Source organism: Vanellus vanellus (assembly GCF_965231255.1).
Source record: "Vanellus vanellus genome assembly, chromosome: 7".
Classification (NCBI taxonomy): domain Eukaryota; kingdom Metazoa; phylum Chordata; class Aves; order Charadriiformes; family Charadriidae; genus Vanellus; species Vanellus vanellus.
The window spans coordinates 7,103,201-7,119,351 of NC_138912.1; the positions used below are offsets into that span (position 1 = coordinate 7,103,201).

Here is a 16,151-nt window from a genome sequence, read left to right on the forward strand (position 1 = left end):
TAAGAGAGAAGGGAGCGGCTGCAGAGTATTTATGGGTGTAAGCACATGCACGGATGATGAAGGAGCACTATAATATCACAGACACCAATCGTGCTTTTTGGATGGTCACAGCTGGTCAGTTCATAGTTAAATTGAGTCTAATGCCAACATAACCATGACTTTTCTATATGGCATCTTCCTGTGGCTAAAGTAATTACTTTTTTTTCTGAACCTTCTAACAATGGACACTTACAAGCAAATGCTAAAATTAGGACAGCCTTCTTGGAGCTCTCTGGGAGAGCTTCCCTGGAGTACAGCTCAGGGAAATGGGGAAAGAGTCTTGATGGACCTTCTTGAAGGATAACAGAGAAAAGAGCAAGAGAATCGTTGCACAGAGAGGGCCATAAATGACAAACATCGGGATGAGGCACAGTAGTGCTGAAGAAAGCCCAAACTGTCTTTATCTTAAAGACAAAGGGAGCAAACGTACTATCTCAGCTGTCAGATTTTGACCATATTCTAAAGGCTCTGCATGGAAAGTGAAAACAAACCTTTTGTATTCATTCTTTATTTAAAAAAAAATACAAAATAGTGACACTTACCTTTCCAACCACTTCCACTGGAGAAACCTGTCGAAGTACATGCTGTTTAGGTATTCTTGGAATGGTTCCCCACTGAGGTGGTCAAGGACAGATCTATCTCAGATGAAAAGGATATATAAGCATTTTATAATCCTGAACTTGGAGCAAAAGAGAAACAAAACAAGAGGAGAAAATCCAGACTTCTTGTATGGAAGGATTTGCCCAGAAGGGTTGGACCAGATGATCCTTGAGGTCCCTTCCAACCTGGTATTCTATGATTCTATGAATTTACTTCTGCTTTATTGCGTACTTCATTTTACTCACGGTTTCAATCTAGGAACAAAGGGATATGCTTGATGTATTTCATAACAGGAGGCCTTATACAAGCTGAATAGTAATATGTACTGGGTTTGCTTGCTGAAAGTTAACAGGGTGTCTCCCACTGGCTTCAATGGACTTTTACAAAGGCTGTTAGTCACAAGACGACAAATGTATTTGCTTCTGTTAGTAAATTAACACTACACCGTCAGGAACTGAGCTCCTAAACTTTGGGGGATGTTTACATCTGGATTGAAAATTTCTGGCTGAAGCCCATTTCTGTCAAAGAGGGACCATCAGAGGTATTATTTGGAGAAAAAATAAATCCATTTCAATGACTGCTATGCTAGAAGAAGTAATAACTGTGATTAAAGTCAAAGGGCTTTTCCTAACAGCTCTGTGCTTTGTAGAGCAAAACAGAGGAAAGAAAGTCTGAACAGGGATGTGGATTTGTTTACGGATTAAGAAAAGAATTTGGGGGCTTACACAGTGAATGCAAAGTCTTTTGCACAATCAAAGGAATAAAGGAATAAAAAGGCCAGTCTGCAAATGTGAGAAATAAGTATGTTGCTTGTGGCAGGCAACAAGCAGCCAGAGACCAGCAGACATCCCATAAGGATGGCCAAGGGTTCAGAGCTAAGAAAAGATGGGCTGAGCTGAGAGAGCTGCCTGAGATGAAGGCGGTCATGTTGTTTAACAGGGGGTTGTTGACCTGCTGGTTTTGGTTCTTGCCTTGCTTGCCGGGGCTACTGTATCTACCTCTGCTGGCAGCATCGGTGGGACAAAACTTGGTTTGGGGTGAAAAATGCCCCCAAGAAATGAGTAATTCTGTCTTGGTGTACACAGACACTTTTGTGTCTGTGTTTAAGGATATACAGAGACAATTCTAGATCTTGCTGGAGGAGGAAATCCTCTCTGAAGGACAACTCCGGTTTGGGAATGGATAATCTATGTCTTACCCTGGGGCAGTTCTAGATCTAAGCAAATAATTCACCATGAATAATGTGTCTCCTCAGTTAAGTTCCTCCTTGTTCATGAGCTAATATTCATAAGTTTTTGGAATTTCTCAGCTGGAATTTCTCAGCTGATTATTTTTTGGTAATTCTTGCACCATCAATGTGGAACAGGCAGGTAATTGCACGTATTCAGTATTCAGAAGTCAAACTGTTGTTGTCTTCATTAGCTGTGACTGGACACAGACCACATGGTTTCCCCTAAGCGCATTCAAGCTTACAAAATAAAACAAAAACTATGTCTTAATGAGCTTTAACAATGTCCAAATTCAAAGCCAAAATTATAGGGGAAATTGGAGAGGGGCGGGAGCAGACCATCAAAATACTAAAGGTCAAAGCAGAAGTTAGAGTTATACATGGCTTTCTCCCGCAGACTGATCTTATCTTTGAAGATCTGAAACTCAGTGTCTGAAACTCATCCCCATTCCTGCTCCTACAGGATAGCAAGCTTCGTATTTGTATGTATGCCTCCCTTTTTTGGTCTGACTGTGAACTCTTCCAAAATTAACATTATTCAGTACATTTAGTAAATACCAACAGCAAGTTTTTAAAACTTCCTTTTGACCCCATTTCAGTCCATGTGAAATGATCAGCATATTTATTAAGAAGGTTTCAAACCTGGCTCATTTATCTGTTTCAGTTGAGACGAAGGAATGGCTGTCGGTGAATACGAGCCCGAATTAAGCGGTGTCCAATGCTGGCCTATTCCATTCAGTTAATTAAAAGCTGCACGTATTTTAAAGAACAATAGCTGCCTTTCAGCAGTTGTTTGCTTTTTAGTTCCCCTCTTTGGCAATAACAAAGTGCATTTTAGAGGGAACTGTCAGCTTTCAAACCGATTTGAGAACTGGAAACAGGCATTGGGGGGTTTGGGTCGAGCACAGCTCTGCCTTTGTCATTGGGACCGGCACACACAACTGGTGCGAGTTATACGAGCATCTCTACATGACACCAGGCCAATGCAAGGAAACTGGTTATGTTATAAGAGAAGGCCAGAAATAACCCACATCTCCTACCAACGCAAAGAATAACTGAAAACAGAAAAGGTCAATGAAATGAGTCAAAACAATGAATGACAGCGGAGCAAATTTTACAAATCCCCATTACATCATCCAGGGAAAACAAACCGTGCTCAGCCAGAAGCCACATGGGCCAGCTTGCGATGATCCCTCCTTTTCATATTTTTATTGGTTTATGATCTACTGGCGTGAACGTACTCGGGTCAGTGTTTGCAAATGCAGATTGCATACCTGGAGCTTTAGCGCATAATAGTACAAATCGCCTCGCTGCTACAAAACCTGATAAGCCTTTTCCCAGACAAAAGGATGAAATAACGCACGTTCGTTTGAACGCCACAGGCAGACAGAAAGCATTAAAAAAGCCCCATTCTCCTGGTGAAGATTTTCTGGAAAAGCCACGCGGAGCAAGTTTGCACATTCCTCTGTCTAAATGGACTGTATAGCCACTTAATTTTTATTCAGTTTGAAACAGAGATGTTTTCTTTGGATACATTATCATTGTAGCTCTTTTCACACAGCATGAAATCCACGGCTGGTTTACTTGGCTGGAACACTCTGTCAAATACCTGAAACACTAAGCGCCTGTGTGTAGTGTATATAATGGCATGGAAATATTTATTATATTTTGTTCAGATGAAATAACTTCACCGCTTGTCGGCAGTGCCTCTAGGATTACGAACATAAGCCGAAGGTACACGCTTCAGATTGAAACGTCTCTCTTTACCTGACACATTCCTTCCAGGCTGCCGACCGCAGCCCCGCGATCTTTGGGTATCGTGTTATACTTACTTTGTGCAGTGAGAGAATAGCTCTTTGCAGGGGCTGTTTTCCAGTTTCTCCTCTGTCTGTTGGATAAGATCTTGACTGACTTCGGGAACGCAGGCTGGAGACTGGGGAGAGGAGAGAGGGGCACATTATCTCTGGGACGAGGGGCAGATTCTCCTCTCTCTAACGTGTAAAAGACGCATTCATTATTTATGCCCTGAGCTGCTTCCATTCAATTCCAGCGGTTGTGTAAAAGCAAAGGAGCTTTACGTCAAACAGCAGTAAAATAGGATACCGTGGCAACTCGCTCCACATTCCACTCTATCCCCACATAGCTTTCCTGCCTTCTCCTGTACCTTCACCTCCTTGCCCAGCCTCATGAATATGCAGGACCCACTCCCTGCCAATTCTTTGAACCGCTCCCTTGCATCCCATGAAAAATGTGCTGGCCTGAACTGTGTACAGGCCATTCTCTTAAACAAAAGAGAATTTGCCCAGTGTTTTCACTTCATTGATGATTCATTGTGCTGTCTGAAAAATCCATCTTCCTTTTTTTTTTTTTTTTTTACCAACCAGCAAAGGAAAGCAAGAACAGAGCACTGGTATTTATTGATTTACATATAAATAATATAAAAAGATGCTCGCAAAAGTGTCTGGACACCTTAATTCATCATTAGAAGGACAAAAATAATCCAGCAGTTTTAAAACAATCTTTTCTGATTCTGAACTCTGCCAACCAAGCACATAAACTCTTTTCATCCTCCTCCCTTTAGAGAGAATGCACATTCAGCCCCTTCAAAAAGCTCTTACCAAAGAGAGGTCTTTTGCAGTATGCCCTGATGGTTAACTAGTTTAGGACCTTTGGGACTAATTATCTATAAAGACAGTTTTTAGGCAGTCCACATTCTTACTCATATATATATGTATAGATGTATACTGTAATTATATAAAAAAGTGTATATGTGTGTGCGTGTGAGTGCGTGTTTTGTGCACACTTATTTATAGACATTTCTCCCATTCGCATGAAAGCCCCTTTACATAACCAATCGGATTTGGGTATTTTCAATAAAACCAGCCATAGATGACAAAATCATCTTTCCTTGCAGAAGCCTTAACACTCGGTAAGGTTCCCCATCCACGGCCACGACCACCAGATGTGCTGAGTGGGTGGGTCACAGAGCATCATCACTCATTCCTGGCCAGATGTTCTCATTAACTCACCCTTAGTTGGGGATATCTTGGCAAGCACTGAAATACATTGCAGGCAGAGTTCAAAAACACTGGGAATGAGGACAGAGGAAGGGGCAGAGGTGGAGCCAGAGAAAATCTCCAGCATGGTGAAAGCTGAATTAAGTCTTTTATCTTTTCCTTCCCGCTGCTGAAATGTGAATATGATCCTGGTTGTGACATGAAAAACTAAGTTTGTTCCACTTGAATGTTTTTAAATAGGAACACGGTTTACAGAACTGCCTGCGCATGCTGCGTAATGCAGTCTCACTCTTCAACCTTGACAGACAGTCTGCAGAACACGCTGGATATCTTTGACCTCACCGAAATATTTCCTCATTTCCTCCACATAGTCCTCCAGTTCCTCAGCAAAAGGGAACAATTCTAGGGAACATCCACTTTTAATCACGGACAGAGTATATTGATAATAATTAAGATGTCTCACGGTTTCTCGAGAGGTAGATGAGCCCCCACGTTGTCATCTAAAAGATGAACAGACTGAGACAAAGCCAGATTTTCTCAGCTTGATTGGCCACTGAGGTTGACAGGAACTGAGAACTGTAGAACAAGTCTCAGTAAATCAGGCAGCTTACAGAAATTCCTAACTGTAGATGCCCATGACTAAATCGAAGTCCCAGGTTTAGTTCAAGAGAGTAAGTAGAGGCAAGACTGAAGTAGTGAAAGAAGTAGGGAAAAAAGTCCTCTTTGCCAGTCCTACAGCTGCTGCACTGAAACTACTGAGCAAAAAAAAAAAAAAAAAAAAAGGAAAAGGAAAACAAAAAAGGGAAAAAGTAAAAAAAAAAGTCTTTTAAAGGAATATTTGGATAGGAACCAAAGCCTAATGATTAGCAGTTATTCAGTTGATTTTGGCTAGGAACCATATGAATTAATACCCATATAATATGGTTTGCGTACTCAATGGGGTGTGTACACAAGCTCATCGGCAGCCCAAAGCGTGTACGTGGCTGCGTGAGTCCACTGCTCGAAGACCTGGTTATCTTGAACATCTCTCTGATTTATAGCGTACAGAAAAAAACCACTGAGCTCCAGAGTCTTCGTATTGCTGTGAATCAGGAGTGTCTTCTGATGTGAATGGAGCTGCACTTAAGTAAAATTGATACTCGGGCTTCTAATTGAAGTTACTACTAATTAAATCTAGAACTTGTTCTACATTTATAGGCCAAAATTGGGATCCAAAAGCACATAATTAGTCATTCAGACCAAGTGACCTGATTCTTACTGATGCCAGGCAACTTTATTTCCCATTGGGAATGGGAAATAAGCTGCCTTGAGGTTAGTGTTGAAAATAATGCCCATGATGCATTACCATAGTAATAATTCCACCAATTTTTGTCTGAGATCAAAGTACATTTAAAAAACAATTATAAGCATCAGCTAACTTTTCATAAAGAAGAAATGAAATTCTTAAAGGGAAAGGGGAGAAGAATGAGCAAAAGAAACTGTAAGAAAATGTGGGAATTATTTAAAAAGGGGACGAACTGTGATTCCTCTCTCCAAGTTTGTGGGAGATACCGTCACCACTTGGTTTTTCAAAACCACTCATTGCTGACCTTTGCATCTTTGCTTCCTCTGAACAAATCGAGAGCAAGCTAACAGTATCAAGGTAGGTAAAGACATAAATACACTGACATCCTGTACGTGGACTAAAGCCTCGCAGTGTAGTACACACACTTTACCAGACCACTTCATTTTCTAGAACAAAAAAACACCTTTTTTTTTTTTTTTTTTTTCTCCACAGGCTGATCATTTCCAAAGGTTTTGCAGGCCCAGCAAAACATTCCATGTCAGTATGCAGCCCTTCGTGGTGCTCAGGGCAGAGCAGCTGCACCACGTGTACGGGAGGAGCACACCCAACCCTTTCCAACTCTGCGTACAGTTCTAGGGAGTCTTTGTATGATCCTTCCCGAGATTTTCCGTGAGACTTCATAGTTCCCACTGCTCCCATTAAATACCCATGACTGCCATTTTCCCTCTTTGAGTCCTTTGCATACCTACAGCCTTCAAATGTTCAAACAAAGCCAGAAACAATTACAAGCCAAAACCCAACCCACCAACCTACTTTTGCTCCCCCGGAGAACAATTAGGTAGTGCAGGTTATGAGAGCGAGAAAGCGCTTGGATCCCAAGAGCGAAAGCTTCCAAAGGTAACACTTTGACCACTTATGGAAGAAAAAGTTACTTCTTCCCTGGAGAGGTGCAAAAGATTTCTGCAGCTCCGATGAAACGGTTATTAACACCGTTCTCCCACTGCATTATGGGTAACGGCTGTAAAAGCATATTCGGCTTTTACAGGGGAACAGAGACACCTTTTCCAACATATTAAACGTCCTGTGGCAGCTAGGAGAGCCGTGCACCGTGATTAAGACCATTACATCTGAGCATGTGACAAAGTATATTCTGCTAACTCTTCAGAAACACCTGCGGAAACCTGTTACGCGTTCTTGTATTCAAAACAGAACGCTGGGTAGTTTTAACAAGTACAGGCCTATATTTCCCCTAATGGCTATTCTGCTTCCGGAAGGCAAAGAAAGTGATTTTTGGTCTCACTTACGATAATGTAAATCAGAAACGATGCCAGTCAAGTCAACAAAGGAACGCCAGGGTAAAGCTGATGGAACCGAAACCAGATTCATGGCCCAGGCCTCTGGCAGTGCAAAGGCTGCTTAAACCGATCCAACAACAAAAATGTCCCTCATCACGTTATCCTTTTTGACAAGACAGTTTAATAAAAGTCCTAAAGTCCAAACTTCTTTCACCGGGTTTTAATCAAAATCTCCTATCTCCTGTATGTTCTCATTTATGGCCAGAAACTGAAAACCTTCTTATATTTTGCTGGCAAAGCAGCATCACAGTTTTATGATGCCCTCTTGTTTAATTTTAAAGAAAAGAACGCAATTAGGAATTGGATTAGCAATTATCTGAGAAACAAGAAATGGATATTCAGATACTTCTGAGTGCCATTAACACACTGAGAAAAAAAACTCTCCACTTCTGAATTTTGTTTTTGTCTAATTTAAAAGACAAAACAGATCCTCCCAGCTGCTCTTCCATTTCAGTAAATGGCATGAAAACAGCTGAGACGTCGCACACTTGTTCAAGGTTAGTTGTGTTCATGTCCACAAAAGTTTGGAGATCGCTGTTCCTTCCGAATGAAGCCTGCAAGATACTTTTCGTATTTTGCGGAGAGGTTGGATGCAGCTTTTCCCCCTTCCTCTCCTGTTCCCTAGGACGCAACCCCTGATAAACAGCACGGGGGGCAAGGTTTGACGCTGGGTGCAGTATCACCCATAAACACCAGGTTCTTGGTGGGAGCTGAGAGCATCACAAGCCGAACGCAACCTGGTCTTTCCTGCACTGCCACAGTTGTCCCTGGCAGCCTGAACGCCAGGGGACCCGCGTTACGCAGCTCTGTGTGTGCGCCGCATCTGGTACGGTCCCTGTCCTGGCACTCAGCACCTCGCTGAAGTTCCGAAAATAAGCGAAATCTGGTTCAGATCAGATGAAAGCTTCCAGGCTGTGTAACTCCCTATTATCTGTTATTTTGAATGTCACGTTTCATCACTATACTTTAAAATATAAACTCTCCTTTTTTGACAGCTCTGAAAGTTTTGCTACAGGCTACTTCACTCAGCCCTTCAAGACACTGCATTTGTTGACCTTCGCTGAACAGGACAGCAAACAAATATGCTTCTCATAAAATCATTTCTATATGTTTGCCATGGTACTTAGAACATTTCTCTGATGGTGTTTCCCCTGTGACTGTGTGGAGGACACCTGACCTTTTGTCTATCTATCAGCTACTCAAATTCTTTATAAAACAAGCTGAAATGCCAGCAGCACCGAGACAGGGATTCAGAAGACCTTCTCTGATAATTTTACTTTTTAAAAACCTGTTATTTGTTATAATTTTCCTTAAGACAGAACTTCCAAATGTTTAAAAAGTATGACTTTGGTCAAGATGAAGCGCACTATAGGTGTTGGCTCCGAGTCTGTGGCAGTGAAAGCAGCCAGCCAACTAGCAGAGACCGGCAACTTCAATGAGCAAAAGCATTCTCCTGACAACCCAGCAGCTGGGGTCAACCTTTCTCAAACTGGGATGGGGTGAGTAGCAGGTGTCTCTGGGTACCCCACTCCGACTATTTCTGACAGCTGTACGTAGCCCAGAGCAGATGCACAGACAACACTGACCTCCCTGCGCAGAGTTGGTGTATTGCGTGCAACGCTGATGTTTCTGCGTGAAAAGTGCCCAGACGACAAAGGGAACCGAGAGGGATGTGCTGAGGCTCCAGCTAGAGACACGTATCCAGTCAGGGTCACCACCATTTGAGAAAGCTATAAAGAACGGACGAGAGCACTGAGTGTCTGGAGGGTTGAGAAACATGCTTGGGGAGAAAAATGCCAAAGAAGGGAAGCGTTGAGGAACTAGATTTGTTTAGTCTGGAAAAGTAAGAGTGAAACATGATAAAGGTCTTTGAATATAGAAATGTTTTTAATAAAGAGGGCAGGGATCAATTATTCTGCATGTTCTGCTCTACACTGGGGGAATGATGTGAAGGAATCCACTTAATTGGCTACGAAGGCTCTTTTTCTAATTTTCCACACAGGGAAGCACAAGAACAGGCATGCGAATATTGTGGAATCTGTTCTCGGAGGTCTGAAAGACCTCCGAGGGCAGACAGACATCTGTTGATGATCTAAGTGTATTTGATCTTTGTTCAGTGCAAGAGGCTCTTGAGCCCTCTCCCAGTCCTTTGTACCAATGATTCTGCAAAACACTGGACTCTGTAAAGCACAGGCACATGGCATGGCCTTGAGAACAGATGAGGAAGGGAGTTTGTATGCTGAGCGCTCACCAAAGGAAACCTGGAGCTCTGAGCAAAGGACTAAGTATCTTCTTTGCAAATGAACAGTCCTGCTTCAAAGACACTTGTCTCACTCATCATTGTCTCCTAAAAAAAAAGAAATAGCTTGCAGAACCTTGAACTTCAGATCAGAAAAAGGGATACCATCGACTTCGGTCAGACTGACTTTGCAAGAAACAGAGCAGATCTGTAGTCCGGAGGTAATCCTTATCTTTACACAGTGCCTTTCACCTAAGAACCTTGAAATATTAAAGCTTCTTTGCATGATTAAGTCTTCATGAGCTAGGTGGCAATCTCACAATATTTTACAGAACAGTCAACAGGGAGGTTAAGAGTTGTGTTTTGCAGAAGAGTTGATCATCATCTGTGACTGAAATCAAAGAAGTCTCACTGAGATAAATGAAAGCTAGAGATGCTCAGATTCCTCAAATCAGGCCATTCGCAATTAGTGAAGAAGGAACAGAAACCAAGAAATACAGGCTTTCATTTTATACCAACTCATGCCAGTGGATGTGAGTCATCACGGTTCTTAAAGCACGACTGTTCATCACTACAGAAGTTATATGAACCAGGAAGATACCACACTCTTTAGATTGAACAGACTTCATGCAAACTTTTGTTTTAAACACAACTGCTTTCCTGGCAAGTTTCAGACTTGCAGCCATGATATTGAAACATGATGAGTTATCTTAAAAGTCACTTGCATAAAACAAATAATGTGCAGCATATGTTATGTCTCAGGTTATGAAAACATTCCACAGCAAACTAGCTTAAAACAATTAAAAATGTTTCAGCCAATGGACAAAAGTTCAAGCTATAACTTTTCTTGAGCTGTCTCCGGTTCCAAGCACTTCTGTCTTAATGATATGTGTAGTTTCAGATGTTGACAGCAATTTTCTACACAGAATCTACTTGCAAATCTCCACACAGATTTGCTACTAGTAGAGACCTCAAAACTATAGAAGAAAGGGGCTAAAATGAACTTTGGTGTGAGATGGTCCATGATGGGATGAGAAGAGTTCATACACAAAAACCTGGAAATACTGGCTTCGTCCAGTTGTTATGTTCCTGCGTTTGATTTGCTCTCACACTGCCGCGACCCAAGACCAGCAACGGAGAGCAATGGTTTGTGTCAAGGATGGGAAGTCTGCCACACGCAATGCCATTCCTGCTGTTGCTTTTGCACAGTCACATCCTTCCCCAGATGTCTGAGGAAGGCTCAGCTAGCAGGGGGAGCAGTTACCAGGACAGGTAGCAGAGGTATGACTATCAGTGGTGACTGTCTTCAGTCCTCTGAGGCAAACGCTCATAAGGACTCGTAAGGAGGACTGTAATCAGAGCAGTTACAAGAAAAAAGAAGAAGAGGTAGATATACGCAAGTCATGCTGGTATGCACAAAATCAGAGCGAGACAATTTTGCGTGCTCAGGTAATGAATGTTTTCAAAGGGGAAAAGTAACAGAAGGCAAACCAGAGACCATGAAATTGTGCCTCTTTGTGCCTCCAAGGCTGATCTACTACTTGTGGCTAGAGATTCACCCCAAGAACTGGCCTGTGGTATCTCCACTGGGGTCTGCACTGCTGCCCTCAGAGCAGGAACATGCCAGCGCAGAGCAGAGCCCGGGCTCTGCCCGCCCCACTGCAGGGAGACATCTGGAGCCATTTTGGGTGACTCCGATGTCCCCTCACCTCCCCGCTTTGGGCAGGGGCAGGCCAATGGCAACTGGGACTCAGTCTGAGCTACAGCTTGAGAAGGACTGACCGTACAGCTCGTGCCTGAAGGAGGGGAAGTGTGAAGGGGCTGACAGTGAAAGTCATAGAATCATTTAGGTTGGAAAAGACCTTTAAGATCATCAAGTCCAGCCAAGAAATGCAGAGGAAAGCAAGGGAGGAAGAGATAGAGTGTCTTGGTGGTACTTTGATTTTGGGAAGCCCGGGTTAGGCATGCGTTTCAACCTGGTGAGGGAAAGGTCCCCAGCAATGTCACAGCACACCCAGTCTCCTGACGCTTTTTGGTGTTATGCACAAAAATGTTGGAACATTCTTTTTTCTTGCCCTGTGTCTGATCTTGTCTCTTTGGTTTTAGCTGTATAAGTAGTAAACAGCCAATTCAACATCAGGAGCAGCTGCAACATTTTAAGTAATCAACTTCTGCATTTTCTTTTTATTTTTTTTTCCTACCACAAAGTCATCTGGGTCTGTATGAGGCAAACCAGTAAAACACAAGGCTTCATAATTCCAGGATATTTGCTTTGAGATGACAGATGTAGGAATTGGCAGTGAGGTGGACGGGGAGCATGGAAAGCAGCTGTGTTATTAGTAGCAATTTATCTATTACGACAGCGTGTAGACATTATACCTGAGAATGGGGGCCCGTAATGCCAGGCACTACATCCGCATGTCAGGAGAGCTAAAGCTGCCAAAGCAAACCGATCACACTAGCCCTGGGAGGGGGAACGGGGGCCAAAGGTATGAAATACCTGGCCCAGGATTATAGAGTGGGTCAATGATAGAGAGAAAAATCGAACCCGACCCTGTTCTCTGATCAAATGGCATTTTCAGTACTGAGGGCTGGATCACTTGCTGGCAGCTAAATGAAGCAAATCGGCGGTGCCTATCAACTGTGGGGTTTGTTTTGTAGCTACAAGTTGATGTGGAGTCACGATGAATCTGTTTTCCCTCGTATTCTACTAAACTATCAAAACACGTGTTGATGCACAGAAAAATACAATGACTGAAGACAATAGAGCCCTCAGCAAACAGCTGAACATGTTCTTCTGCCTGGAGGGGTTGTACCAATCCATCACAAAAGGCAACGCTAACCACCTTGGTTCATGAATTCATTTACTGCAGTAGATCTGATGGAGCTTCAGGCTGACTTGCTTGCTCCAGACTCGCTGGGCTGCCTCTTGGACCTTGGCAAGCCCACTGGCAGGAAAAGGATGAGTTTCTTCTGTGGGTTTCCAGCATCCTTCCTCTTTGGTGCTGGGGTACAAGTTGCAGTCTTGATCTATGCCCGTCCTTGGAGAAACTCAGCAACCACTGAGGTTTCCTTTCTGACAAGTGCATAGAAAGTATATGAAGCATTTTTCACAGCTCCCCTGTTAATCAGCACCAGGATCTGCTATCTAGCTATACCTTCTTTTTCCTGTTTTCAGTAGACCTTGTTGTAGCTGCTATCCCTGAAAGCAAAATGCTCCTTTCTAGAAACCGCATTTCTCTTCCTGATGGTGGCAAACAAGCAACTGCCATGCAAATGCTGTGAGTCAAAACATTTCCTACATAAAGATCCTCAATCCAAAATGTGGTTTCCTTGGAATGTTAAATTATTTGATTCAGAGAAATATGGGGGTGTAACAACAACGTGAGTTTCAGAGCAACAACGGAAGAGAAAAGATTGCCTAGATCAAGAAGGAGAAATTTCTTCCTGGCTCCTATAGGTGACCAGAGGAAACCTTAAACACTCAAAGCCCCATAGAAAGTAATTTTGAAATAACAAAATGTCTCATGAGACAAAGTTTAGTTGTTTCATCAGCTTCTTTTGCAAGCCCGGTGAATCAGCTGCAGATTTTATACTCTTCAATTAAATAAAAACACTCACCACAATCCCAACCAGCTATGGGGTTTTTGGTATAGCTTAGTTTAAGAACCTAAACTGGTCACCATGGAAGACATGCTTTTGACTTCAATTAGTGCGAAACTGGGCCTCACAAGAAGTGCTTGGCAAGATATTTCTCAGTATCTTTAAATCCTAGTCCTTCCCCAGCCATACTTTTTTAATAATTCTTTGGAAACCTGCTTATAGAGGTTTCTTTACCAAAGAAACAAATTTTTTCTCCTTTCTGTAGACGCATAGGTTTATTGGTGTAGGGGTGCTCATAAACTAGCCAGCTGAAATTGTTATATATAAACTTGCTTTAAAGCGGGGGAATGGAAAGTGTGTTTTACCTGTTGTTGCCTTTTTTTCTGCTCTAAAAGCATTTTGCAGATAGATTAAAGCATGAAAACATAGATGAAATAACCAGTACCAGGAGCTGTCGGCAGGATGAGGGGGGTAGCTTACGAAGCAGAATAGAAAAGAAGTTTAATTAATACTCTCCGGGATTTTCTAACTACCTAAAAGTTAGGTTACTCGCACAGTCCTTGGAAGCCTCATTAGTTCAAAAGGTAACCTCTTTCGTTGGCAACCCAACTGAGCCATCACTATAGTGCGTTACTACAAGCAGCCAGATGTTTGATAAAGCATTTTGGGAAAAGAACGGTATTCTCACCGTTAGTGGCAACAAAGATGATGGGACAATTTTGAAAGCTGCTGTTCTCAGAAAGTTTTTTTCTCTCGTCACATGCGCTTAATAGGTTTGGATAGCGTCCAGTGTCCAGCCTCTTATCAGAACCTCTCTACCTTTTAACGTCCTCCCGCACTGATGGATAGCCTAAACATTAGCAAGCAACCTTATGTTGCAATAGCCATAGCTTGGCTTCCTCTGGTAAACCAAATGTCATTTGTTCCATTAAAAAAAAATCCCTACATCTATAAACACTCATTTACAACCTCAACATTATTGAATGGCTTTCTTGCAGGAAAACAAACAGATCCCTGCTTGACTTCGCTCCTCTTAGACATAAGCCTGTAACCATGAGTAACCCTTCCCTCGCAAGCGTTCCTCACGCTGAAGGCCGCGAGTTGTTTGCTCTGCATGAAGGCAGCTCATGCGTGAAGGCCTGGTCCAGGCTGCACTCAAGTCGGTGGCTGTAGCGCTATCAGTTGCAGCGGGGATTTTGCAGTATTTGCCTTCATCTTTTTCTATTAGCAGGCCAAGATCCTGAGGAAACACCTGAATGAAGAAATGAAAATCCAAAAGAGAGTTTGGGAAGTCCTTGAAAAGGATTAGGGAGCGAATCGAAGAAAGATCAGGCAGGAACCAGTGGGCCACTCGCAGAAAGACTGGAAACACCCATGAAAGCAAACAAAATCACTGCCTAGCACTGCTGGAAACAGGGCATTCCCTAATCACCTGTGTCACACGATCCATTAACGATCATATGGTAATAGCCATCAGCAAAGAATTGAGAGGGAAGACATTTATTGTAGGAGATGACACACTGTTTGCAGTGGCATATTCTGCTCTTCCTCAGCTTTGCTTGTTGGACAAACAGCAGCTGTGCCAGGATAATCAACTTGCTATGCATTTGATTTTTGACTCAGGTCAGAGTCTGGCTTGATTAAAAAATAATAAATTAACATACAAGCTGAGGCTTGGCATGCAGATTAAGTGAGTTTTGTAAGTGTAGTTGCATTACTGGGGAAAAAAAAAAACAAACCAAAAACGTGAATAGTTTGAAGTGCCACATTTCCACAACTTAAACATGCTGGTTATTTTTAAATCCATTTGCCATCAAAAGATTTTTTTTAAAATCATTTATCTTTTCTTATTTTTTACACTTATCTAGTGATATTTTAATGAATTGAAATCTCTTTGTTTTCTGTGAAATGTAAAACATTCCTTACAGTAATGCTGTGATTCCTGGTTCCAAGATAAAATAACACACTCTAACATTATTAGCTTAGCGATCCTTCTAGTTGCATCATCCCAGCCAAAGGTGTCAGCTTCAGGCATCTCATCTGAACGTGCCTGGCCCATTCTTGTGAGGATACGCAGCTGCTGAAGTCTCTAGATGTTTTTTCCAGAATCCTAATTTCCTACTACAATGGAATCAGATGAGAAATAAGGTACGTTTAACTTCCATTTTCACCATGTGCCTCTATTCTCTTCTTTGCTGAGATCAAGCATATGGTTACCTGTTACTGCTTCTGAGTTTAGCACAATGAATCCTGAGCTCGGAGAGACATTTGTTGACCCTTACGCTTTTAGCTTCAGAAAACCAAAGCTGAACCAAGCAGGGGAGTTGCTGCAAGTCGCAGCGGGTGGGTAGAAGGGCCGTGGATGTCGGTTGTTCAAAGGGTCCCGGACTACTGAGAAACTGCGCACAGAAACCTGTGTGGATACGCCATGCGATGTAATTTAACGTATTCTGCATTACAACTAGCATGGAATTCACCTCATTGCACTTTAATCATCTGAAAAAGAAGACACTCAAAATCTCCCTAGGCTTCTTGTGGTCAGCGGGCAGAAAGAGGCACCTCATCTCTCCTATTCAAATGCCTCCCTGGGTTTGGACATTCTGAGGCTGCAATGCACGTGCTGGGAGTGTAAGAAGCTCGACCCACCAGAGGTCTGTTTTAATGTCATTCCATGCAAATGCACAAAAGCCATCTCTTGCAGATTTCTGGCTGTTTGCAAGCCAGTGTTTCAGGCAGCTGGAAAAGGCTGAATCCTTTTTTCCCACATGGGCAAAATTTTCAGGCA

General features: G+C 42.6%; 1 protein-coding gene across 1 annotated transcript in view; it reads right to left on the minus strand.

Moving 5' to 3' along the window:
* GRK5 (G protein-coupled receptor kinase 5) overlaps positions 1-16,151 on the minus strand; it is a 166,006-nt gene that overhangs the window by 25,523 nt on the left and 124,332 nt on the right. The window contains exons 5-6 of the mRNA XM_082486760.1: positions 3,700-3,800; positions 582-674 (exon numbers count right to left, since the gene is read on the minus strand). Coding sequence (XP_082342886.1) covers positions 582-674; positions 3,700-3,800 — 194 coding nt within the window. The remainder of the gene's footprint in view (positions 1-581; positions 675-3,699; positions 3,801-16,151) is intronic.